Source organism: Piliocolobus tephrosceles, chromosome 9 (genome assembly GCF_002776525.5).
Source record: "Piliocolobus tephrosceles isolate RC106 chromosome 9, ASM277652v3, whole genome shotgun sequence".
NCBI classification, from domain to species: Eukaryota; Metazoa; Chordata; class Mammalia; order Primates; family Cercopithecidae; genus Piliocolobus; species Piliocolobus tephrosceles.
In genome coordinates, this window is record NC_045442.1 from 82,328,382 (window position 1) to 82,355,893 (window position 27,512).

The 27,512-nt window shown below is 49.7% G+C and overlaps 1 protein-coding gene across 1 annotated transcript in view; it reads right to left on the bottom strand.

Annotated features, from left to right (window-relative positions):
• The window catches only part of GRID1 (glutamate ionotropic receptor delta type subunit 1), a 786,921-nt gene that overhangs the window by 612,059 nt on the left and 147,350 nt on the right, over nucleotides 1–27,512 (bottom strand). Inside the window, exon 3 of the mRNA XM_023226082.3 lies at nucleotides 18,809–19,093. Within this exon, the coding sequence (XP_023081850.1) occupies nucleotides 18,809–19,093 (285 nt within the window). The remainder of the gene's footprint in view (nucleotides 1–18,808; nucleotides 19,094–27,512) is intronic.

A 27,512-nucleotide genomic window follows, 5' to 3' on the forward strand; every position in this document is an offset into this window, starting at 1 on the left:
AGGAAGAACAGGTGATGTTCTTGGCATCTGTGCATGCTGAGAAGCACTGGGGCTACTCTTGGGGCTGCCCTAGTTCCAGGGGAGGTATTTATAGTGCAGGAGGCATCACGCCTGCTCAGGCTGAGCTGAGCCCAGAGCTGATTTGCACATGGAATTGGCCATTATCGGCTCATTTCCATAAGGCAGCTACATGGCAGGAATAATTCAAGAAGCTCCCACCACCCATCTCCTAAAGAGCTTTTACTTCATAGATGCTACATAAGACACATAACTAGAGATGTCAGAGCCACAGGGACCACCCCTAGCCCTGTCCTAATTGGTGGAAGGAAGGGAAATAAGTCTTGAAGGAAGAGACCCACCAAAGGCCCATTGGTGGGTGATGGAAGGGCTTGGTGAAGACTCCAGGAGGACTCCAGGTCTTTGCCCTGCCCTGCCCTGTCCATCCTCTGCAGCTCCTTATAGTGCAGATCCTCAATTGGTACTGATGAGTGACACACATGGTGAAGTGAATAGAGGTGTGAGCGTGTATGGCTCCTATGTGGACTGCAGCAAGTTGGGCACCAGCTCTTCATTGCACAGATGGAAAGATAAGTTAATTCAAAGGTGCCCAGATAATAAGTAGAAAAGTTGCATACATCTAAACCCCACTTTTCCCCTAGCACAAGGCTGAGTCCCTGCATGGCTAGAATGTCCGTTCAGCTATGCTGATGCCATCCCCATGCCAATAAGAGCTCAGGCTCTTCTCCCTTCAGGGACCAGTTCATCCCCCAACAAACCAGGCCAGAGGGAAAATGGGAGCTGCAGCCCACCAGGAGAGCAGCCCCTGCTAGGCCTGGCCTGCCCATACCTTCCATTCTGCCAAGCTACCTCATCCCCCTGCCAGCCCACTGTCTGAGCCTAGAAACAGGTTCCTTTGCCAAGACCCACTCCCTGAGGAATAGAGAAGCCTCTGTGCCCAAGGCATACAGGAAGGGTGCCAGAGGGCTGGGAGGGATGAGGACAAGCATTTACAGCACCTCCCTCTCCATCGGGGCCCGAGCAGGTTGGCAGGGCTGTCCTGGGGCTACAGGACACATATCTACTCTTCTCATCGTCCATCACCCACCACTGCCAACCTCCTCTATTAAAGAATAACCATAACAGACCCCCAAATGTGCCAGGCCCTGTGCTAGGCATATCAGTAATCCCATTTAATCCACTATTTAAGCTATGGGATTGGTGCCATTGTTATCTCTGTCTGATAAATGAAGACTCTGAAGGTCAGAGTGGTCCAACTAGACAAGTGTCAGAGCACAAGTTGAGCCCAGTTCTGGAACTCTAACCACAAGGAGCCACAGGGGGAACTAAGTGTCTGACACAGGGAGAGCTGTGGCTGAAGCCCCACTCTGCCAGGCCCAGGGCTCTCCTGACCCACACCAATGAAGAAGCAGGCAGATTTCTGAAACACCCATTTTCCACCATCCAAAGGCACTTCCCTCTGGTTTCCTGCATCTCAACACCCACAGGCACCTGCTGGCACTTTCAAAGCTCTATTCCCCTTCTCTAAAAGTGGGGGTCATGTCTGCAGCTCAGACATTCTGTGACCCTGGAATCCAGGACTCAAACCAGACTCACCATCATTCCTTTCAACTCTCTCATGTTCTTCGGGATGATGGAACCCCTGGCCTCCTAGGCTAGTGATGGGACCTTTGGGGAACTTCTGATGTCAACCTTCCCATTTCACCTGGCTTAACCAGTCTGCTTCCAGCTCACATCACTTCCTGTTACAAAGTCCCATGTGTCTTCTCTGCTGTGATCTCACTGCTACCACCCCCAGTAAGCCCTCATCACCATCGCAGAAATCCTGACACAGCCTCCTCATTACTCCCCTGCCTGTGGTCTCCCTGTCCCCAGCATCCCTACCCTCTACACACACACACACACACACACACACACCCCACATGCATGCATTTCCACTCTATTCCACAAACTGCACTGAAAACACAAATTTATAGATCCCTGACCATGAACCTGCAATAGCTCCCTATTACCTATGCCCTGTTACCTACTATTGACATGTGAGGCCAGAAAGATCTTTACTGTCAAGGGCTGTCTTAAGCTGTGCGATGTTTATTGGCATCCCTGGCCTCTACCCACTGAGGCCACTAGTACTCTTCCCCATCTCCTGTTATGACAGAGAAACACAAATGTCCCCAGGGCCAGAGGTGGGAGGAGGCTCTTTTACCCACTAAGAACCCCTTCCCTGCAAGGACAAAGGCCAACCCCTAACATGGCTCTCCAGGCCCTTCTCTTTTGCCTGAAAACTCACCTAACCCTCCTTGCTAACGCCCCACTCTCTGACCCTCATGCTTCTCTGAGCTCAGGCTATTCCCCTCCCGGGCACCTCTGTCTCCCTCTGCCTAAGCCCTCCCTGCCTTCCAAAGTCCAGTGGAAGGAAGTCCACAGCACGCCTTCCGTGACTCAGCCCCAGGCTCCTGCCTTCCCTTCAACACACACTGTTACCTTGAATATCCTGTGTGTCACCATCTGGTCACCCACCCCCAAGCAGGTCACAAACACTCTGTGAGTGGGACACATGGTGTGATCTTAACCGGCCCTCCAGAATAAGAAGCTCTGACGTACGGCACTTACTAGCCTCCGCGGAGTAAATATTCCCACCAGGACTGATTGAAGTGCTGTCACCAAACACGGAACTGGGAGGAGGTGGCACGGTGGCTCGCACGAGCCCCTGTGCACAGGCTCCAGGGCACCCCACATGCTTCCTCCCTTTGCTGCCCCTGGACCCCACAACAGGTGTGGGGGCCCACAAAGCCTGGCTATGCTGGTGTCAGGGAGGGGCTGGGCAGTGCCCCATGGCTATAGCCTGGCTCTGTAGCCAGGGCCTCTGACTGCAGTGGCAGTAGCCAAGATCTGGATAGGTCCAAGATGGACCAAAGGCACCCCTGACATGCCCATCCCCATCCTGCAGGTGCGCAGGGCCCCTGGAGCTCACCTGGCTCTCCCTTCCCTGCACAGGCCAGGCTAGAAGGAAGACCCCAGGAAGAATTTCACCTTGAGCTGCCCGAGGCCCTCCAGTGAAACCTCGTGCCAACTTAGAAGAAAGGAGGTAAATGTATTGATCTTTCTTGGTGACTGTTAGCAAGATTCATAGCTAGCCTCAGATCACATTCATCTGCGCCTCTGACTTTAATGACCACAGGCACTTCAGATGTGTGGGTGTTTACATGCACGTGTCTATGTGCACGTGTGTGCATAGTCATGCATGCATGCATGAGTGTGTACATGCATGCACACATGCATCTGTGTGTGCTCAAATGCATGTGCCTGTGTGAACAAACGTGCACATATGCGTGTGTGAGAGAGAGACAGCTCCAGATCTCTGGGCTTTTTATTTCTGTCACCTCTAACCTAGTTGCTGAATCACACAATAAGTATCTGCTCAGGCCTGTTACACGCATTTGATGCCAGAGACTCAAAGTCAGGTAAAGCAGGCTTTTCACCCTGGAGGAGCTTACTGTCCAGAGGGAGGGAGAAAAGAAGTGAGTAATTATGGCCCAGTAACCTGGGGTGAGATGCACAGAGAGCTGTGGAACTCGGAGAAGGGACAGTCCACCTGGCAGGGGAACAAGGAGAACAGAGGAAGCTTCCCAAACAAGGAGACAGTCAAATAAGTCTTGAGGATGGAGGAATAGCTTTCAGGCAGTGAGGTGGCTGGTCCGGGTCGGGGAGCCATGTGGGATGGTGGGGTGTGACTGGGACACATTCAGGAAGGTGAGTCCCTGGGTGTGGTGGAGAGTGCAGATTGTAGTCACATCCATCCCCCACCCTCCCCTGTTCTGCCTTCTGGAGTGCCCACCCCTCCCCCAGAAAAAAACTCTCCTTCCCAGACTCCCTATCCTTCTGGTTGCCACTGACCACTGAGAAGCATGATCAGGAGACTCAGGGACAGGAGGAAGAGGAAGCCAGGTATTTCATCCTCTCTCTGCCTCCAGTGTCTCTGGCCAAGGCTGGGTCTCCCACATGCTCCCAGTTCCCTCAGGGTGGCCCCTCTATGAGGTCTCAATACCCACTGGGCAGTCATGGCTCCAGGACCATCTCTCCCATTCATCCCTCGAGCCCTGGGAGTCCCTTCAGCCCTGCCCAGTTGTTAGTCTGGGCTGCTTCCACTCCACCTGTCCTCACCTCTGCCAACACCTGTCAGTAGTTCCTCATGGTAAATCCCCTCCTCTGAATGACCTAGAATAGACCATGTGTTCCTGATGGCACCCTGCTGATCCATCCTGCATCGCTGGGACACAGAGGTCTTGAGGGAGTGATGAGAGAAGAGGCCAGGGAGAGACAGACCCTGGAGGCCCCGTGTACTGTGAGAAGGGATCTGAACTTGATCCTTAAGGAGATGGGTAGCCATTCAGGGGTCTAAGCATGGCAGTGAGTTAAGGAAGGTGACTTTGGTGGCAGAATGAAGGATGAATGGATGTCTTCCAAATAGTGTAGCATGAAAATGCCCACCACACACAAACACATACAATCCTGTTGCAGCAACACACACCGACACACACCTGCGCGTGCACACACACACACACACACACACACAGAGGCTCCGAGAGACAACATTCCTCTCCCAACACCCTCAGAAAGCCAAGTGGACCAAAGGTAGAAGCGACCCTTAAGCGTCCATTGATGGATGAATAGATCAATAAAATGCAGTCTATCCACACAATGGAATATTAGCCTGAAAAAGGAAGGACGTTCCGACGCATGCCTCAGTGTGGAGGAACGTAGAGAGCACTATGCCAAGTGAAATAAGTCAGTCTCAAGGAACAAATACAGTACGAGTCCACTTACATGAGGCCCCTAGAACAGTCAAAGTCACAGAGACAGGAAGGAGAACAGTGGGTACGGAGGGCTGACGGGAGGGGGGAATGGGGGTGTTTGTTGAATGAGTACAGAGTTTCGGTTTGGGAAGATGAGAACCTTCTGGAGATGAATGGTAGTGACTGCAAGGTGAATGTACTTAATGCCGCTGAACTGTGCATTAAAATGGCTAACATGGTAAATTTTGTATTGTATGTATATTTTTCCACAATAAAAAAAAAAAAAACTACAAAAGTAAAGTAGGAACTTCCCACCAGAGCACAGGTAGAATCCAGCACACAGGACCAGGGCCAACAGGTGATGTTCACACCGATACATGTGGTGATTCCACAGAACCATGAGGGTCTCCAGCAACAAAATCCTTAAAGGCCCCACAGTGAGGATGCAGCCTCCCAGAGCCCAAGTCCCAGGCCCAAGGCTCCACTGTGTGCAGGTCCCTCTGCAAATGGCACGTGTGAGAGGCTAGCTCTTGTGTCTCAGGAGAGCCCGCGAGGATGGGGAGCAAGGAGAACAGAAGAGAAGGTGAGGCAATGAAAAAATGCCTCCCAGTTCCCTGAGCCCCATCCAACCTCAGCATCTCCTAACTCAGGGCTTCAGGAGCTCACCCTACCTACACCCTCCACTCTCTCCTCATTCCCAGGGCATGGTATCCGGAACACGCTCACCTGTAGCTCAAGGTGGTTGGGCTGCAGTCAGGAGAGTGAGAGCTTGAGATCTGAATCGCCACCTACAGCTGGGGTCCCCCCAGTCTGCTTCCTATGTGACTTGGTGGCAGATGCCTACCTTGTTGAGTTACTATAAAGACTAAGACAGGAACTGTGGCTGTGTGCCTGGCACAGAGTAACTACACAGTGAATGTTTGATTTGCTTCCTTTGGAAGAAGCAGTGCAGGGCACGTCATTCTCTTTATGATCCATTAGCAAAGCTCAACCATATGGCCTTTGGTGAGCCTCTAGGCCTGGGGAAACCGTGCCAGGGTCTCTGGGGAGAACCTCTATCTCATGATGGCCAATCAGCCAGGGGCTTGTGGGCACACCAGAGAACCCTTCCTGCCATAGTACCCAGAGTGGGTCCCTGGGGGAGAGAGGCAGCCCCTTCCAGTTCAGATCGGCTCTGATAGTTGGAAAGTTCCTTGACATACTGCACTCTATTCTCTGTAGCATTTCCTCATTAGTCCCAGTCCTGGGACCCCTCGGCTCACATCAGCCCGTTCCCCTAGCTCCAGGCCTGTCAGTGACCTCAGAATCCCTCCTTTCTGAATTCCTGCCAGCTTGTCTCCATTCCACCAGAGAGGCATGTCCCTCGGTGCAGGACACACCACAGAGACCACCCAGTCCTCACCACCTCCTTCCCTCCCTTTCACTGCTTACTCCCACCGCTCATTCCCACCGCTCACTCCCACCAAGCTGCAGATAATTCAATCCTCAAATCGCTTCTCACAAGAGTTGCTGCCGGCCTAAGTGGGTCCTTGCTGCATTTTATCTGGTTCTCTGATTTGGGATTTTCTCCCTGACTTTCTGTCCAATCACACTTCTAAGCAAGATGGCACCCAAGAATGGAAACAACAGGGGCCAGAACAAGGTCTGTTCTCCTCCAGAACACTTTCCTCTCCCTGCCTTATTTTGGTAACTGGCATCTCATCACTGTCTTCTAGCTTCCTAATTTGAAAACAGAATCCCCTGCAGCCCAGCTGCTCTGCTTTCTAGCAATCCAACCCCTAGAAGTACTTAGATACATGCATGAGGATGTGTGTCCACGGCTGCGCACTGCAGCCCTCTGTGACAGCCAATAACTAGAAGCCACCTGAATCAAGACATGGAGGAACAAAGCCCATGGGGTCCACCCTGCAGAATGTTGTGCAGCAGGCGAAAAGAATTGGGTAGAACAAAGTGGGCGATATGGAGCAAAAGCTGCAAAGCCCATCAAGTAAAAGCATGTCACCAAACAATGCCCGGGACATGTTCCCCCTTCTGCGTCTGCAAAGCACTGTGTCTGTGTGCACATGTGGCATGTCCAGGCAAGGCCTTTACTCACCTCAAGAGAGAAAGGCAGATAGGTGGGAGAGGGAGAACACGTGCCTAATGGGTGCTTGCTTTTTGTTTTAAATGTCTATGTTGTTTTAATTTTTTTTCAACAAGAGCATATTCATTTTGTGTATGACTTATGTATATGATAAAAATAATTTCAAAGCAAAAGTCCCAAAGCAGAGTGGTCTCCCCTTCCACATCTTCCCACTCCCCTGAGAATACAAGGCAGCCCCTCTGTCCTGCTGGAACCCCTCACGTTGGGCTGGTCTCTGCTCTGCCCTCCTCACCCCATCAGGACTGGACTCAGCCACCAATGCTCATGAAGGCCTCCCCAGATTCTGCTACGGCTCTGTGGCGAGTACTGCACAGCCCCCATCACACCCTTTGTCCCACTTACAGCAGTTCCTATCAGGGCAGGGACCATGCCTGCCGTGCTCTCCTCCTGAGCCCCACCCAGCACCTGGGACTGCAAAGGCCTTCGGAGGACATTTGTCCAATGGAACTAAACTGAATGGACACATGAAGCCTCACTCCGTGGGCAGCAAGGAGTGCCGGAATACACACTCTTACTGTGACCCGCTTCAAGTCCGGCCCAGAGGAAGCTTAGGCAGGGACAAGTCCTATCCCTACTCTCTTCCAGGAATGGTAAGTTCCAGCTTGGGATCAGCTGAGCCATGAGAGGGCCACACTCCACAGTCAGCGACTGTGCTTGACTGAGAAACAGCCAAGCAAAACCCACTTCTGCATTTGCTGTAAAGGTTGAGCCGGAATTGCCATCCATTCTGTCCTTCAGGGTCTCCTGCAGAGATCAGGTCCCTCAGGGAGGATTATCTGCAGTGCTGAGGGGGGCCTGGTCCCTCCGCTTCCTCCCACCCAGGGACTGTGGTCTCTGTAACCTATGGCTGCCAGAAGAGCATGACCACAGCCGTCCTTGGCACCACTTGATTTTCTAATGCAGCTGCTTTCTTAACCTCAGTGTCTCTCTAAGAAGACATCAGAAGCCTCTGCAAATTCTCTCTGCATATGCACAGGAAATAAACAAATAAGCAAACAGGCAGATAATGCAACCTGAAACAATCAAACCAAAAATCAGGGGCAGCGTACCAGACTTACATGCAGCCTCCTATGCTGGCTGGGGGTTGGCAGCAAACAAGCCCCCGTGGCGACCACGCCATTGGGTGGGTAAAAGACTAACTTCCAGCAAGGAACTGGGTACATGAAGGGCTGAGAGGAGACATCATGTTACCCACATGGCTGTGTCTGGGCGTGACCCCCACCTTTTGGTTCTAAGTAGCCTTGTCACCACTCGCAGAGCCTTCTGCAGGAAATACGGGGCAGGCAGTTGCCACCTGGATCAAAACCACCAGGCTTCCTGCAGTCCAGAACTAGCCACACAAGATACAGGCAATTTCATCCTTTTAACATTCCAGAGTAATGCAACCAGAGAGGACAGGCTTCCATTCTTGAGCATCCTTACTACACAGGAGAAAGTTCACACAGAGGACAAGCCTCGACGTCACAGCACATGCCTCACATCAGAAGAGAAAAACCCTACGACAGACACGACGACCTGGCCTCTGAGACTGCCAGCGCAGTTTCCTTTCCATGGACCCCTTCATCCTTTCCCATAAGCTACTGACCCTCCGTACCTCCTCCCTCTCAAATATGCCATGCCATTCACACCCTGGCATTTTAGTCAGAGGTTTCCTCCATCTGCAGAAGCCCTCTTGCTCCCAGCTGTAATTCAAAACCCACTGCCTCCCGGGACAGAGTTGGGGCTCTAGGCTTCAGGGCTCCCAGCACAGTTTGTTCAGCAGTTGGCTCAGTCACAGGCCTTGTACCCAGTGTTGTCCTGGGTACTGTGGAGGAGTAAGAAAAACGAGAAATGGTCTGGGACCTTGGGGAGTGCAATCACTCTCAAATCCATCACTTCATTTCATTTCATTTCAGCCTCACAGGAACCCTCCACAGTAGGCGTTTTTATTATCCCCACTACCAAAGTGGGAAAACAAAGGATCAGAAAGAGTTGTCAGTGTGCCCAGAAGCACGTTAGAAACAGACAAAGCCAGGAAGAGAACTAAGTCTTCCAACACAAGCCAGGCTTACCTACCATACCTTAGCAGCACCGTTGCCATCTCACTGTGATTCATATGTGTTTTGCAGTCATTCTTTTCTTGAAGCTATGGGAAGAACTTTTGTAGGGGCTGGGCACATCTAAACTACGATCTAGTCCTTACCCCTGGCAAACACAGGCAGTCTACACACTTGACAAGGAGGAAGGTATAGAGAGAAACGCAGCAGGCTGAACAAGCCAGTGCTCTGCTGAAAGTGGAGGAGGGAGGGGCTTTGCCTTTGCACATCCTCGGACTCCATAGGAAGCATATATTACTGCTGTAATTGGTAAACTCAAGGAAAGAAACAAATGCTCCTAGGCCAATAAATGGGCAATGAAACACCCCCAAAATATCAATTCATTCATTCACTCATCAAATATTTAATGAGCACCTACTAAGCTTTAGGTGCTGTTCTAAACGCTGTGGGTCCAGTATCACTCATCTAAGCAAACAAAACTGCCTGTCTGCATGGAACTCACATTCTAGTTGGGGAAAGACAGACATCAAAAACTGAGTAAATGGGAATAAATTCAATGAAAAAAGGAAGAAAGGGGTGCTAAGAGAAAATAGAGCTCCATTTTTAAATACATTGGAAAGGGAAGGCCCCAAGGGATAGACGGAATTGAAGCAAAGCCCCAAAGGTGCAGCTTGCAGACATTTGCACATGCAGGAAGAGTGTCCCAGGCAGAAGAAACAGCCAGTCCAAAGTCTCTGCAGCAAGTTGTGCTGGGCACGCTCACGGAGCACCAAGGAGCCGGAGCTGGAGGGGAGCAGACAGGGAGAGGGAGGAGGGGAGGTCCCATCTGGACCACTGATCGTTTTTCAGAAGTCTGCAGCCACATCTCACTGGTACCCTTCCTGAAATTCTAGTATTTAACAACACATCTCCCTTGTTCCCTCTCATGTGTGGGGTGAAGGAGGTCTGGGGTGTGTGGGTCTGGCAGGAAAGAGATATCAACAGGAGCCTGCATTGGTCCTGCAAGGGCACAACAGTGTGTGGTGAGAAGAGGAAACAGGGGAAGATCTGGCCAAGTTCTTGCTCCCTCAACTCCAGCAGGACCCAGTGGCACACTGGGGCATGTGTGGGAGTCGGCATAGCCTCACTTTCCAGTCCTCTATCCACACCTGCATCAGGCATCTCCTCACTTCTCCAGATGCACTCTGGAATCTGACAGAGGGGTGAGGGAACTTCAGAGTTAATAAACTGTAATCTTCTAGTGCACACTACAATTAACACACCCCAAAGTACAGTTACTTTGTAATTAAATCGAAGAACAAAACCCAAAACACTTGTCCAGGTAAAGTTATTGTCAAACTTCTTCCGTAGGTTTCCTAGCAATTAAACCCACTTACTCATTTCGTCTGGAAAAAGTATGTATTACTTCAATTTAAACTAATGCCATAATGATCCAATGTGTGTTATTAATGAGAGCGGGCATGGCAGTTCAGTCATCTGCACTGCTTTGCCAGGGGCCGCAAAGGGGATGTCAGCAAGGAGCACTGATTATAAAATAACATTTGCCCTAATAATTCCCTTTTTTTCAGGGAATTTTATTTCAGGAAGACTCTGGGGGTGAGATCCCAACAGGTATTTGCTATGAAAACCAGATAAGCTGTCCAGCTTAGAAGGCACGATGGCTCTTCAGAGCCACCTGTGACTGTGCAAGGAGACCTTGGGGAAGCCTTGGCAGCTCAGCTCCTCATAGGGCAAGGTGTATACCCTGCAGGTGAGAGAGCTGACCCCCAGGCTCTCTCTGTTTCCCCAAGCACCAAGAACACAACCAAAATACAACTGCATTCTGGGATGCTGAACAAGCCAGGACTGGGATTCACCAGGTCTGCCTTGGGCAGCCAAGGAAGAATGGACAGCAATGGGACCACCACTGGGCACAGCTCCAGAGTAGTAAGTGTTACTGAGCAGTTACCACCTGCCAGGTACTGAGCTAAGCCCCTGACATCTATTGACTCATTTAATCCACACATTAACCCCATCAGGCAGAAATGAGTACTGTATCACAATGTTACAAATGAGAAAACTGTTGCACAGAGAGGTTGACTGACTTGCCCAATGTCACACAGCTAAGGCAGCAGAGCTGGGATTCAACAAGAAGACTGCTGTGGATGCCACGCCCCTAACTATTAAATGCAAGGGTTATCCTGAGCCTGACTGGGGGAGCAAACAGCCAAATCTCTTGCACCAAGATTCTACCAAGGTTGCCTAGTGCCCTTACGCACTGCCATGAGGGAAGAATTCTGGTTCCTGCCACTCCTGGTCCCCACGCATGGTTTGCTGTGATCATATAGACCACTTACCATGTGCCAGGTACACTACTGGGTGTTTTGCCCTTACAGCTCAGAAATTACCCTATAGATGAGGAAGCTGAAGCTCAGAGAAGTCACCTTGCATAGGAAGCAGGAGGCAGAGAGGGGTGGTGATCCATGCTTTTTTTTTTTATTTACTCATTTATTTTTTGCACTTGATGCAACACTCAAAAAGCACAAGAAGTTATGAAGTGAAAAATTCATCTCCCATCCCAGTCCAAGCCACTGTGTTTCCCTCCCTTAAACAGCATTTCCTTGGAGAGACTGTGTGTGTCCACTCAGATACACACACACAGAAGCTCACTTGTACACAAAGCAACACTTACATCACCATTCTCATTTCTCTATTGTCAGCTAACAGCACCATGTTTTGGAACTACTTCCACTCAGTACATAATAAACTAGAGTTTTCCATTAAATGTACATATCATAATATATTTAACCAATTTGCTGAAGATGGACATTCAGATTGTTGCTAATTTCTGATGTCACCAAATATGCCACAATAAATCTTAGTACATCAAGCAAACACTACCACAGTGTTTGCTCCTCACAGATATGCCAAGAGGCTGTGAACAGAGCTGTGGACCCTCTGGGAACCAGAGCTGGCCAGCCCCCCACTCACCAGCCATATGACCTAGAGCTAATCCCTTTACTTCTCTGAATACAGAACCCACCATGTGGGGTTGCTATTGGGATGATGTGAGCAAGGGCAGCTCCACGCTATTTCAGGGCACCCAGGACGAAGCAAGGGCTAGAGGGACTAGAGCTGTTACCCGCTGGCATGACGCCTGGGTCATCTGGGAAATGCAGGCCCTACATCTGGCTTAGACTCTGGGGCTGTGGTTTGCCCTGAGACAGATAATCATTCCTGAGAATGTGTCAGTTTCTGCCCTTTTGTCTGCAGACAATGACTTCAGACAGGAGGCAGTGAAAGGACCAGAGCCTTCTAGAGATGAAGGCTTTGCCTTTGTCTGTCTTCAGATCTCTAGACAGGGTTTAAAGAACAGGACCCAAGAGTGCCACCCAAGGTAGCAAGGTATGGCTCCCAGGGATTTCTGTGGATCCTGAGCATCTAAAGTCTCCTCCGACTGTCTCTCCAGTCTCATCCCTAGCCAATTCCCATATTCCAGCCATATGATCTTTCCTCCTCATCATTGCCCCTAGGCCTTTCCTCAGGAAAGAGGGAAGCAAGTTCTTCCCTCTGCTTGGAATACTCTTCCTACAACCCCAGTGCCCTTTGCTTGCCTAACAAAAAATAAAAACTACTCCTATTTAAACACCTGCTTAAATGTCACCTCCAGCCCCCAGTGCCCTTTAATTGCCTAACAAAAAATAAAAACTACTCCTATTTAAACACCTGCTTAAACGTCACCTCCTCCAGGAAGCTCTTCCTAACCACCTTGCCATAGGCTACACTGAATTTGCATGAGCTTTCTTCAGTTACCACCAAGAAAAAGACAGGCCCAAAGGCACGGCAAAGTGGAGCAGTGTCAGAGTGGAAGGAATATCAACCCACAGCTGCTGAGAGAGGTAGGCTTGCTAGGCTCACGGAGGAGCAGGGGAGACAGGCGCAGCCTGGCCAGACCCTACCTGTGGACACTTAGCCAGGTGGACAATATCTGCTCTCCATATAGAGAGGGAGGTTTAAGCAGGAAAATTTCTTTCTGACATGCGGGTAGGAGAGGACTTCTTAAATAAGACAAGCAAGAGAGCTGGCCATAAAAAAAAAAAAAGAAAGAAAAAAAGATGACTACATTTGACAACAATACAATAAAGAATTTCTGTTCACTAAGACAAACAATTAACTTAAAGAAGACATTGCCACACTTAAAAAGAAAAGGCTCGATTTTAAAAATGGGCAAAAAAATCAACTGTAAACAGGTGTTTCACAGAAGAGAAAATAAAAATAGCCCATAAAGATATGAAAAGATACCCAACCTCATCTATCATCAAGAAAATGTAAATTAAAATCAAAATAAGATTACATTTTGCACTAGAAACCTAAAAGTAACAAGAAGACAAGTGTTGGTGAGGTTAGGGGACTTGGGGAACTCTCACATATTGCAGGTGGTAGTGTGAATCGCTAGGAATGCTTTGGAAAACAGTTTGGTCTAACCTAATAAAGTGAAATACGCACTGACCCAACAGTCCAGCAATTCTGCTCCTCAGAATAGACCCTGAAAAGCTCTTGCACACAAACACCAAAAGACAAATATGAGAATGTTCCTACCAGTATTGTTGGTAATAACAAAATCCTGGAAACAACACAAATGCCCATGGACAATAAAGTAGATAAATGAATCAGGGCATACAGTGCAGCAATAAAAATGATTAATACACTGACCTGCATCAAACGGATGAATCTCAAAAACCTAATGATGAGTGAAAATAAAAAAACAATCCCAGAAGCATGCAGAAGTGTTATTCCACATATATGAGTCACAAACCAACCATGGGCCCCATACTTGTATGATAAAACTATCAAGGAATGGAGCTGCAAGCCACTATCCCGAGCCAGCTAAGGAACAGAAAACCACATAGGGCATGTTCTCGCTTCTAAGTGGGAACTAAATTATGAGAACCCATGGACACACAGAGGGGAACACACACTAGGGCCTATGGGAGGGTGGAGAGTGGAGGGAGCGTGGAGATTGGAGGGTGGGAGGAGGGAGAGGATCAAGAAAAACAACTAATGGGTACTAGGCTTACTATCTTGGTGATGAAATAATCTATACAACAAACTCCCACGACACGAGTTTACCTATGTAACAAACTTGCACTTGTACCACTAAGCCTAAAAAAACAGTTAAAAAAAAAAAAAAAGACATTGGCTTGGGATCCTCTAAAACAGTGAAATACATGTACAGTGTTTTAAAAATATAAGGCATAAATTTAAAATTTCCATGCTTAGATTCAACTTGGCAAAACTTCAGACACATAAAAAGAAAAAAAATATATCAAGGAAAGCGAGGGACTTGTTAGCACACAATCAGGAGAGTGTTTAAGTCCCTCTGTAGGGGAGACATGGTCAGGGTGAAGCACACAAGGGCTCCTTGATATTTTTTAAACTGATTGTGTGTTCATGAATCTTCAGGTTATTAGTCTTTTAATTGAACATATACATTGTAACCACGTGTAGCTTTCAATTAAAAAATACTTTTTAAACTAGCACAAATAGACCATAGTTACTTATACAGAGCCCTGATGTTTTGTTTCTGTGGAATCTCAGCTTCCAACCCATCCCAGGTCTGCAAGCTGGCCCAGAGGCTAAGAAGGGACTGCCGTGCCCTGGAGATGCCCCTGGGCCCTGGGCCCTGACTTCCAATGCCAGCCCATGCAACATTAGCCAAGTTACTCCACCCATCTATGTCTTCATTGAAAATGAGTGCCTAGCAAAATACCTGGCATGTGGTAGGGATTCCGTGAATATTTGTTGAATGAATGAGTCAATGATATCGAAGAGCTCATCATAATTACAACCTTCATCCAAATGTATTCGCTAGAGGGAAATTGTGGATACAGCTACTAGCACATCCCCACCCCGGCCCCTGCCAATGCATACACACATGAATATCCCAGCATTTGAAGTGGCAACTCAGAAAGTTCTCCATTCTTTTCGATCCAAACTTTTGGTATTTTAATGTTGCAAATTTTCTCTCAAATGTCATCTTCTCTTTTATTTTTCCTTTCACTGTCACAACAAGCACACAAGTATTTTCAGTGGAATTTTACCAAATGGTACATCTTGTAAACCATATACATACCATCTCCTCTCTCACCCTTCTGCCAAATTCTGTCTTGGAGCCCATGGCTTTTCCTGCTCTGGTCTCTAAATCCTGACTGAAATGCCCAGTCCTCAGGCTCTACCTGGGGCAGGACATTCCTGGGTTTAAAGGGAGGCTGATGAGCAAATGAGGAAGAATCAGGCCTTGCTCCACAAAGGAGGAAGCCTATGTGTGATGCTCACTGAAGTGACTGCACCAGCCTAAAGCATGTCATGTCCCTTCCAAACTACCTCCCTTTTTCTTGGCATCAACTCTGACTGGCTGGGGACAGCAGCAGGAAGCTAGAGCCTAGAGGGTCCAAATTACAGAAACAGGATGATGCCTTGGCTAAACGCATGGGTACTAAAGTCAAAAAGAACCTTTCTGAGCCTCATTTTCCTCATCTGTAAAATGTAGTGATAATCCGACCTCAGAGGGATGTTGGGTGGCTAGAGTGAAGTAAAATACATAAAGATACTTGCAGATCAGCATTGAAAAAAAGTTGCCATATTCCCAAACCACTGCTGTTTGACTTTGGAAAGAATAGAACAGTCTTTACACTTAATTTGCTTTTTAATTGGGCTCATCTGCAGCTAGTGCTGCAGTGAGTTGGGGGGAGGAAGGGCCCTGAGGCGTTCCGGAGGCACCGTTTGTCTTGGCTGTATTGGCAACGTGTATCCACCCAGAAGTGACACTGAGACAGGCCACAGCCAGCCATGCCAAGGGAGCAGCCACACTCGCACTCCGAGGGCTGAATGTGCTGCATCAAACAGCAGATAGGCTGTGCTGCCTTGGCTCAGGCACATTGGAAATGGGCAGCAGCTGGGCTGGGCATGAGGGGAAAGCCAGGACGAGCACTGCGCACTGAGTTAAAATTTTACAGAAAATGTGTAGAGGCAGAAACCAAGCCTCACTGCTTGTCACATCAGGAGGCCGATGACCAGGGCAGGCAAAGGCAGGAGGTCCTGCACAGAATCCAATAAAAGAGTTCTCTGGCCTCCAGCAAGTGGAGAGCCAGAAGGGCTAGCACCCTGGACAGCACCATGGGCACACAGCTCTGACGCTGTCTTCTGACTGAGAACCCAAGCTCTGGGGTTCTCCACTCACCTCCACCCTCCAGGCCTGAACTAGCAAACATGACAGGTCTCTGCCAATCCCTCTTGCACCATGGAAGCCTCACAGACCGACCATGGTGTTTTCTGCTGCTGAGCCCACACACAGCCTCAGAATCCTTACCAGCACAGCTCCCAAGCAGCCTCAATCAACCACCTACAGTGGTCCTCCAGATGAAAGTTACTGGTCACTTGGCAACTTTATGGAATTGCTGATAAGGAGCAGTCTGGTTGAAAACTAACTTCAACCCCACCATAGGTAGCAAAGGTGTCCATGTCAGAAAAAAGGAACATAGCTTTTGGTCCCATTGTAGATTCTGGGTGGAGGAGAGAAGAGGGGTGGGGAAATGTGTCTGCAGAATAAAACCCCCGTTTCCTAGCCTACACCCCTTCCCTGCCACTTCATATTCAGAGGTCAGACTATCCAGTACCCTTGTCTTTCTCCCCATTCCTCCTTTGTCTTGTTTGAAATGGCTTGAAAACTCCATGTCCCCATCCATGAATGTGTCAAGGGGCTACTCTGTGCCAGGCAGCGTGCAGGCAGCAGGGCCATTGTGGTGGGAAGTACACAGCCACTCTCCCGGATTTCACCGCCTCACCAGGCAGTCCAGCACTCATGGAGGACCAGCCCTCGTGAGAGTCAGGACAAGCCGAGAGCAGGCTGAGGGCAGGACGAGCATGTCTGCGAGAGCATGTAACCAAGCTGCCAGCTCTGTAGGACAGGTGGGGCTCAGGAACATTTTTATTTGAGGACCTGCATCTTGAGCAGAGTGAGGGTAAGGAGTGTAATGAGAAAACAGGACTTGGGCAAGTGCCACCAGGCCTTGTTCAGTCTGTAGGAGTCACAGGAGCACAGACAGGTGGGCAGGCTAGAGAGCTGATCACCTGCCCTCCCAGCAGCTGAGGTTCCCATCAAGGTCGCCTTCCAGGCTCTAGGGGAAAACTGTGTCTGCAGGCCAGACTGGAAACAGAGCAATGATGCCCAGAGAAAGTGGGGTGGGAAGGGCCTGGGCACACTGGATCACAGCACCCCCATCCCTGGCAGTGTCCATGCCTCTCCACAGGGCCCAGCCTCAGAGCAGGCTGGACTTTGGGGTTGAGCCACCAGCCCCAAGGGCTCTCAGGGGAAGGCCTGGCCCCTGAAAGATCCCTGCAGGCAACTCAGGGCTCTTACAAAGCCTCCAACTCCTCCCCAAGGGCCAGGGACTGAGCAGGAGTTGGGGGGTGGGAGGGAGAGGCCAGGTCTTGGACTGAGTCCAGTTTGGGTCCCACCCTTGTCCCCATCCACCTCATTTTTATTTCAGTACAGTGACTGTTTGCTCTTTCAATTCTTCCTGGAAGACTCCAAACAGTATATTTGCTCAAGAGCTGGGGACAACATTCCAGTCTTAGAGAAGAAGGGTATTTAGGCAAATGCAAACATATGCTGATTTCTTTTCTTAGTTACATTCTTGGCAAAGAAATTATATCACCCAGAGACAAAATGGGACTTTTGAAGGTCCACCCATTCCATCCTGGCACCGGCCATGGGGCTGCCAACCCTCATCAGTCTCCCACACCCTCTAACATGTTATGGGGGTGTCTGTGGCTATACAGAGGTAGCATAGGGATCCTTGTGAAGGAACTACTCTGTGTCCTGACTGGTGGTCACAGGAATCTACACATGTGATTTTTAAAACACATAGCAATAAATCCATACCTGCAAGATCACATGCACTACTGAAATATGAACAAGGCCTATGGGCTGTATCAAATCCTGGTTGCAATATTGTACTACAGCTATGCAGGATGTTACCGTGGGGGAACCTGGGTGAAGGGTACACTAGATCTCTCTGGGTTGCTCCTTATAATTGCATGTAAATCAAAGTTATCTCATAATTTTCAAAAAAAATTGTTCAAACACTAAACATGGAAACCATTCTATCTCAGGATTATGACTAGTCTGTTTTTACAGAGCAGTCATAAGAAAACCTGAAGCCATTTCTCCAAAGCCCATTTTTGTGGTTTCCTAACAAGAAAATGATGATTTTTTTTCACATGAGAGGCCTTTAAAGAAGCCATGCCCAGCCCTACCCAGTGTCCCCAACCCACCAACCCCAGCCTGGCTCCATGACACTCAGGGCATTCCTCCCCCTGACCTTTGCCCCAGCCTGGAACCCTGAAACTGAAGGCCGATTGGGATGGATGGAGGCAAGGAGCCAGGAAGGCCTGGCAATCATCCAGTGTGAAGGGCACTCTTTGGAGAGGAAGCCTCCAGGAGGAACCATGCTGGCCGGCCTCCACCTGTGCCAGCACACAGCCCTTTGGATCCCTGCCAGTAGTTTATTAATATTTTATTGAAACCTCTAAGATAATTCAAACTTCAGCCGTCATGATAAGGTGTTGTTGCTAGGCAACTTTAGTGCCTATCTAGGGAGCTGTTGTTACAGTTCTTCCTGACTCATGAAGCTTGAGGTTTGACCCTATCACCTGGAGACCCACTCAGCACAGACCACCCACCACCAGTCCAGGGCCCCACCCACTCTCTGGTCTCCCAGCATCTGGCCATCCCTGCCCCTGAGCAGCCCTGGCTCTCCTGCCTGACAACTCACCATACTCGCTGTCGTAGAACATGACAAACTTCTGCCAGCGCAGCTCTGTCACCAGCCTGAGCATGACGTCGTTGAGGCGGACGGGTGGTCTCGAAGCCAGTGTGTAGGCCTCACCATCAGGGCTGGGGTTCAGGTGGCAGGCAGTGCGTGGTGACCCCCCGGGGTTGCGCTGGACAAAAAGGTGTGGGATGTGCATGGCATCCGTGAGGGACTGCAGGGCGTTGGCAGATGCACAGCCGGTGGACGTGACCAAGGCCAAAATCCCCTGGGTCATGAGGTCACAGGCTAGAAAGAGAGGAGAGAGAGAGGAAGGGGTCAGCATCGGGGTGATGCTGCACCAGCTTCAGCCTGCAGGCCCCATGCCTGGCAGCTCGTGCCCGGGACTCCTAAGAGAGGCTGCCTCCCTCCAGGACCAAGAACCATCCTGGGCCAGGCCAGCAGTTTTCATGAGCACAACCTCACTGATATCCTTGGTGAAAATGCCAACTAGACATTCTTGTACCCATTTAACATGAGAAAATAGAAGTCAAAAGGGGTAAAACCATTTGCCCTAGGCTAGTCAGGGAAGGCTGGTAGAGTACAGATTCATCGCAAATCTGCCTGACTCCCCAACCGAGCTGTGAGATTAGCCATCCTGTTTCTTGCCTAGGACTATAAGCCCGTTAAGAGCCAAAACGTCATTGTGTTGATCTGTGTATCCTCATGCCTAGCTGTGGGTGGAGAATACACTGTGTGCTCTACAACTGTTGACTGAACTGAACTGATTGGGACTGAATGGACTAAATGGCTTCCGAAAGTCAGGGAGGCACTTACCCGAGAGGACCCAAGATGTAGGAAAAAAATAAAAAAGAAAAGAAACCCTAGGTCTTCTGGCCAAGTCCACTTGATCCATATTATAAAAATACTGGGCCAAACCCCAGATGAAGCAGTTGTTCCAGAAGGATTATTCAAAAGCCACTTGACAATAACAAAGAAAGATGCTCCCACTGCTCAGGCAATTACCACAGGTGCAGAGGACGAACCCAACGGATGCTCCAGCAGCCACTTCTAGGGCTGACACACTCAGGGGCTCATCTTTCCAAGCTCTCCTGTAACTGCAAGAGGCGCCCCTTGTAGCCATGTGCCTACACTTTTTTGGGATATCAACCAATTAATAGAAAGATGCAACTCCCAACGCCGCAACCCACTGCACCAGTTTTGAAGCAAACATTTCTTATTAATGGTTTATGCGATGGCAAGGATGTGCAGAAGCAGATGCAGTTTCAAAACACAGCCTGTGAATGGCAGCAGGCCATCTGCTGCACACGGCAGACTTAGAACGACTTTTGACAACGCAGTTCTTTCGGTCAAGAGCTCTTGGGTTTATGTAATGCCTCAGATAGGGCTGGGAGAGAGAGAGAAGAACAGGGGAAACTGACCCCAGGGAGCAAGGCACTGGGAGGCAGGGGAACATGTGGGAAGGGGAGGGTCCCCCACCCCCAACTCTGCAGCAGCAAAGTCCGGCTGCCCTCCGGGCAAGGGCACTCGCCTTGCACTGGCATGAGCACCAGCAGAATGAGAACCCAAATCCCATGGTTCTCTCCTCTTCAAGGCCACCGGCAGGGGTAGCTAAACAAGAGATGATGATGTCTTGTGAATCTCACAGCCCCCTAGATGCCCTGGCTCCCTCCTACCCCAGCTCCAGTCTGCTGAGCTCTCTCCTAAACAGAAATCTATTGCATGTCCTGTTTAAAGCCCTGCTGTGCCCCCATTTTACTTTAGCCTTACAGATAAAGTAAAAGTCCACTCCTGAAAAAGTGGTCTTGCAAGCTCCCATGCCTGCAGCCTCACACTCCTCACCATACCCTTTTCCACTACATCCCAACCAACTGCCCACCCTGGACCCTCAAACTCACCTCTTCAATCTTGATGCTCACTCTTGCTTCAAAACTCAGACTCAGCATCCCCAGACTGGCTCATGACCCTTTTGGCATGATCCCCCTTCACTGCACTTCCCTGTCATGGGCCACATGTTGCCTGTGTTACTGGCTGGTTCTCCAGCTTGACCCCAGGTTCCAGGATGACAAGTGTCATGCCTGCTGTGTTCACCATCCTTTCCCAGACACGTGCTAAGCCCAGTTCACAAAGGCAATAAAGACTCGTGCAAGAATACCATGCAAGAATTTCCATGGGCCCGGTCAATAATTCCTCTCTGGGTACCTGTCCAAACCATAGGAACAGCATTCAAACCAAAACCATTCAGAGGACACTATCCATACTCCTGGAATACTGCTAACGATCTAAAAGATGCAAATAGGTGAGCGGTTATGAAAGTGCCCCATTTGCTGAAAGTATATACAGCCTTTAAACTACTCAAGAAGATACTACAATAACATGGGAAAGTGCCTGTCATAAAAAAGTCAGTGAAAGTGATACAAAATTGTATGTATTTTATTTTATCAATTAAATAAAACGTCAGCATGCATGAAAGAAAAACCAGCAAGGAAATATTGCAAAATGTTAAAAGTCACTGCAATTTAGAAGAAACCTGAAAGTGGTCTTCTTTCTTTTCTATATTTTGCCAAAATTTTGTGACATAAACGGATAATTCCTTTTAAATAGAAAAATAATCCTCTGATAATGGACAAGTAGGAAAACTACATAGGAGGAAGGACTATTGTGTGAGAATTGCCTCTGTGCCAAATTCTCTTGGTGTCCTTTGTACATGTGAATTCACAGTATTCTCAAGAAATTTGTGTAGAGTAGGTATCATTGCATCCATTTTCCAAACAATGAGATGTGAGGCCATACAATGAACACTGCCACAGACATGGGGAAAATGCTTCTGAGAGGTGGCCACATGAAAATACCAGGGCACAAAATTATATGCTAACTATGATTACAGCTAGGCAGAAAGCACACCCAGGAAAACAGCAACAGAAAACACTACAGGCTAAGGCGCTACGACAATGCATGGATATTTTTTCTTGTGCATGCTCTCTTTAATGCCAATACTATACATTTTTAATCTTAAACAGCGATTGTACAAAATAAACTGTATATCCCTGGGACGTAAATTGTCCAGGAACTCCAATGCTTAATTGTGGAGTTCTCCCATCCCAGGACTCCCATGGAGAGTCCTCCTTGCAGCCCTTAGTCACTTTTGGCTCTTGTTGCCCCACCTGCCCGGCTCCCTCCCAGGTCATCATCTGTCCTCACTCCATATATGTCAGGTTTTGAAGTTGCAGAATGTCTCTGAACCTCAGTTTCCCCATCAGGGCACGCATGCCACTGGCTCCTGCCCTCCTTGTCTCATACATACATTTGGTATCCCTGCCTGCACCCCCACAAGCCAGCCTCTGCCCTAAGCACTATGAGGGGGAAAAGCAGGAGGACCACAGGTCCCATCTTTGAGGAGGTTAGGATCCACCGAGGAGACAGACTCTGCAACTCAACTGGAGGAAAGAGAGAGGAAGCTCCCAGGGACACAGAGGAGGGTAAATTCATTTGCAGTCAGCACCAGGGCCTCAAATGAAGGAAAGGATTTAGAAACTTTCAGGGTGTCCCTCAGGGAGAGCAGCACAAGGTGGGTGCAGAGTAACAACAAAATAGAGCCGGGCAGAACCCTCACCAGCTACCACCTCACCAAGGGTGGTGGGAAGAGCATTCGGATCTCACGTTCACCCAAGTTCCAGTTTTGGCTCCTCCAGTCAGTAGCCACACAGCCACTGGCATGTCCCTTTCTAAGCCTCCATTTTCTATTAAATAGGAATAAGAATCTCTACCCAGCAGAGCTATGAGAGCACTGGCTTAGGACACGGACAGCAAGTGCCAATGCCTCACAGTGCACAAGATGCTGAACAGATGTCAGCCTCCTGCCCCTTCCTTGGACATCCCATCTCTCCATCAAAGTCATGCCCAGGATCTTAAGTATTAGTAGTCCCAAGCGAGAGCCATCTCGCCCTCCCCATGGAGGTGGGCGCTGCCGGCCCACCCCTCATGGAGCCACCTGCAGCATCCTAAGCGCCAGGCCTCATAAACAGGGTGGGTAATTAAGGCTGGAAGCCTCTCCCAGGCGCTAATGGAGAGGCCTGATGTGAGTCAATTTCCAATCCACTGTGAATGGCCTGCTAATTGGGGCACTGTTGAAATGATGGTTATTTGGAGGCTTCTAACATAAAAATAATAAGATCAAAATATATCAGATCAAAGCCAAATCAGCTATTAGCTTAATCAAGGTTGTGTGTGATGGGATGTCACACAATGCATGCCCTGGTTGTTGTGACAGATGCTGAACCCCAGGACCGGGACTGGCCACCTGCCGGAGTCCAGGGTCTGCCCTGGTCACACACTGGGACCGTAGGTGAGGGCTTGTACTCTCCGGGTTACTGGTTGGCTTTCTCTTTATTTCTTTCTGTCTTTCTTTCTTTCTTTCTTTTTCTTTCTTTCTTTCTTCTTGGGGAGGGTCAAATAAAGATGATGGCTCCCTCACAGGGCTGCTCCACGTGTGCCATGAAAGGTCTTTATATGTGGACAGTCATTCATGCTGCCTCGCACACAGTAGCAAATCGGAAGTCACCACTACCTAGGATGATGCTCAAAGATGTTTGCACAGCTCTCTAGAGGATAACAGCTTTTGTTATAATTCTTTGCCTCCATATCATAGGGTCACAAAGCTGATGTCTCTCTTGATTACAACACAAGCTTGATGGACTGATAAGGGCCCCCTGAGAATGACCTATCCGTCAGCTGAGAAAGTAAGACAAACTATAAAGAGCAGCTTCCAGCCTCCTCCCCTGCACCCTGTGTCCTGGGAAAGTGGAAGGTCTCCACAAAAGAAAGGGCTACTCAGAGCTCAGGGGCGAGGGTGGGGGGCAGCCAGCATTCCCAATTCAACTCCACAATCCATAGTCACATTCCCACCTCCTTCCCTGGAGAAGATGTTCGCATCCCACTCATACAGGCAAAAATTTTCCAGACAGCAGACTGTCAGGGGTGGGATATGTCAGGTGAGGTACTGGCCACTTCACAGGACAAACTCTCAGTAACTCTCACCCCAGGTGAGCTTTCTGATTTCCTGGTTAAAAAAAAAAAAAAAATTACAGCACAGAGAGTGCTAGTTGCTTGGCCAGGACCACACAGCCAGAGAGCAAACAGCAAAGAGAACCCCAGACCACCAGGCACCTCTATAACCAATGATGCAAAGAGAAAGTGGCCAGCAGGGACAGAACCCAGGATTCCAGGTTGACTCTACCCAACTGTCCCTGGACAGAAATCTCCAGGGCAGCTCCCAGCTCAGTGCTGGTCCCAGGAAAGGAGCAGGCAGGCAGGAACAAGGCCTGTCTCCCCTGAAAGCAGATCCTTGACTCATCAAGTCACTGGGTGCCTGCAGGTGGGTGCTGGAGGTGAGAGAGGTACCCCAGAAATTGAGGTCACTCTGGGCACCATCACTAATCCATGCCCACTATTCTCCATCTCCAGGGGGATTTCTGGAACATTCTCAGAACAAGGCTGTGAGAAGCAATACCCCAGAAGGCATGTGTTAGAAGAGACCCACAGTTCCTGGTGCCACCCCCTGGTCATGATACTGGCCACTGCCAGCTCAGCTTTTCCCTCTGTCAGGTGCCCTTAAGGAATCGCTCCCAGGCTTGCTCACCCTGTAAGAAGATCTGCCCATGCAGCCCCTGCTACTCTGAGGTCCCACTCCCTCAACTGGCAACCCCTGTGTTAGCCGGCCTCTGGGTGCCACCTTAAAGAGCAGCAGGATGTTCCCAATGGATGAGGCAAGAGAGAGCCTCCACCTGGGGAGAAATGACCTGATGCCCTAACCTCAGAGGAACCTGGCAAGGCTCAGCTCCTCTCCAAGGGCAGCAGAAAAAACAGCCAGGCTCTGAGCAAACCTGGGCTCAGCCCTGCCTGCCCAGAAGGAATGGTCTCTCCCCAAGGGAGTCCAGCATCTCTGCCGACCCCCAGGCTGCTCCATGAGCCACCTCGTTCCTCCAATAATCTTAACCTCCACGAGCACCCACCTGCCCCCAGCCACCCTCATTATCTGTACTCTTCCTTTCTTCCTTTAAATGGGAAACAGCTATATTAATATTTGAATTCCAATGGCTAATGCTTCAAATTAAGGTAGCATTTATAAATAATTTAGAGCTGATGAATAATTGACCAAATTTAGTATTGTCATAACTCATAGTAAATAATTGATCTATGGAGAGTAAATACGTTTCATCTTTTATTAAGACATTTAAAAGGTAACCAAAACCATAAAAGGCGGGTGGGGGGAATAGGTGGTGGTGCCGTAAGAGGCCAATGCTAAGCTTGGGCCCCGGAGTGAGCTGGCGCTCCTGCCCCTCCTGCAGAAGGTGCCTCCCTCCAGAGCACAGGACACACAGTTGACAGGCGTTGTCCATCCTGTCCCACAGACTGTGTGTTTCAGTGATTCTCTGCCCACTCTCTGACTTCCCAGAGACCTGCAGCAACCCCACCTCCTTCCTTGGAGCCTGCTTTCCTCCTCTCTAGTTACACCACTACAGACTCCCTCTCTTTCCTTATGTAGCTTAGCTGCTGAAATCCTAACTAGGAGTCAGCTCAGGGTGGATCAACCTGCCCACGCTCTTCTCCACACTGCCGGCAAGCAGAGGAGGGCCACAGAGAGCGCCACACCCTGGCAACTTGGTGACCTTGGCCACGTGGCAGTCACCCATCTCAGCAGGGCTCCCACGCTGACATCTCTCTACCACCTCTCTCCCTGTTCTTCTTGAACCACCCAGGCTTATTCCCCAAGTTCAACGAATGACTTACAGCCTTTTTCATGAATCAGAAGACATCATCACAAGCAATCTCGCGTGACTTCCTGCCTCCAGAGCTTCACACCTCCCTGTCTGTGCTGAAAGCTGAAGAGAGAAGTTTCTCCTAAGGCTGGTCCCTGCTCCTGAGCTCTGGCGGCTCCCTCCTCTGGCCTTTTCCTACACCCAGATCCATCATCTATACCCTCTCTCTATGGAATCATCAACCTTTCTTGCATGTTTGACCCACCCTAAGCCCAGCCCTGTTGAGGGCTCCACCGTTATTGCTCAAGCCCACAAGGCTCCCCTTGGGGTCCTGACCCCCACCCACCCATCTGCCTGAGATCTCCAATTAATGAGTCCCTTGGCAGCTCCAACTTGATGCATCAACACTGAGCTGCCTAGGGTGTGAGTCTGTTCTTCCCAGTCTCCCAACCTCAGTAAAGTGGTGCCCCATCCACCCACTAGTTCCTAACCCTTCTCTCTCACTGGCCCTCTGCACCCAAGCCACCACCAGGCCTGTATGCCTTATCTCCCAAATATATCTTGAGTCTGTCAACTTTCCTCCACTCCACTGCCATCGCCTTGGTCCAGAACACTGTCACCTCCCCAGTGGACCCTCACACCTCCAACCTCCCTACCTGTCACAGATGGACACACTGTCCATTCTACACACTAGTGGACTGGCCTTTATAAAGCACCAACCAGACAGTGCTGTCCCTGCTTAAAATCACATGAGCTTCCCACTGGCCTTAAAACAAAATGCACACCCTAATGGGACCCACAGGCCCAGCATACTCCACACCCTATGCACTGCGTTCCAAGCAGCAGGCCTTTGTGCGGTAACTCAAGCGTCCCAAGCTCTTGCTCACTGCCAGGACTCTTCCCACACTCCCCCCACTGCCTAAAGTACTCCTGCTATGTTTGTCTGGCTAATTCTCCTTCTCCTGTGTGCTGGGTGGGTAACCATCATTCCCTCTAGAGAACCGTCCACATGGTCCCCAATCTTCCCTCACCATGGTTTGCCTTCATGGCACGAACCAACATTTGCCATTCCAACTGCCCAGTTGGAATGGCAAATGTTGGACTATTTTCTGTGGTTTCATTCTGCCCATAAGCAGAAGCACCTTCACTTGTTACCCACCCCCCCTCCCCGACCCCCAGCACCTAGCACAGCACAGCAGAGCAAGAAACTACGTAATCTCTGGCTCACGCCTATAATCCCAGCACTTTGGGAGGCCAAGGTGGGCGAACTGCCTGAGCTCAGGAGTTTTGAGACCAACGTGAGCAACATGGTGAAACCTTGTCTCTACTTAAAAAAAAATACCAAAAAAATTGTTGGGCATGGTGGCACATGCCTATAATCCCAGCTACTCGGAAGCCCAAGCTACGGAACTGCTTGCACCTGGGAGGTGGAGGTTGTAGTAAGCCAAGATAGTGCCACTGCACTCCATCCTGGGCTACAAAGCAAGACTCCGTATCAAAAAAGTGAAAGGGAAGGGAAGGGAAGGGAGGGGGGGGGAGGGGAGGGGGGGAAGGGGAGGGGGAGGTGAGGGCAGAGCAGGGCAGGGCAGGGCAGGGAAGAACATAATCCTAACAACTCTGGAAAATAAGCACAACTGGAGTCCAGATTTCATGGGTAAGACACAAAGTTTTCAAACTTGCCAAGGTCTCACAGTGCTCACGTTCAACAAAAGGCAAAGCCGAATCCCACAATTTAGAGAAGGGGAGCCAGTTCCTTAAAGGTGACACTCCCTCTAAGGAGGGGTTCACTGAGAGCTTGCAGAGAACCAAGGAGACAGTGAGGAGGAAAGAGGGATGAGCCTGAGGCCTGGCTCAGGCAGCAGCAGCTGTGCAAATATCTCACCAGGAGCACCACCAGGCTGGGAGTCCCAGCCTCTCTGGCCTCAAGCTCAGCCTAGCCCAGGGAGGCC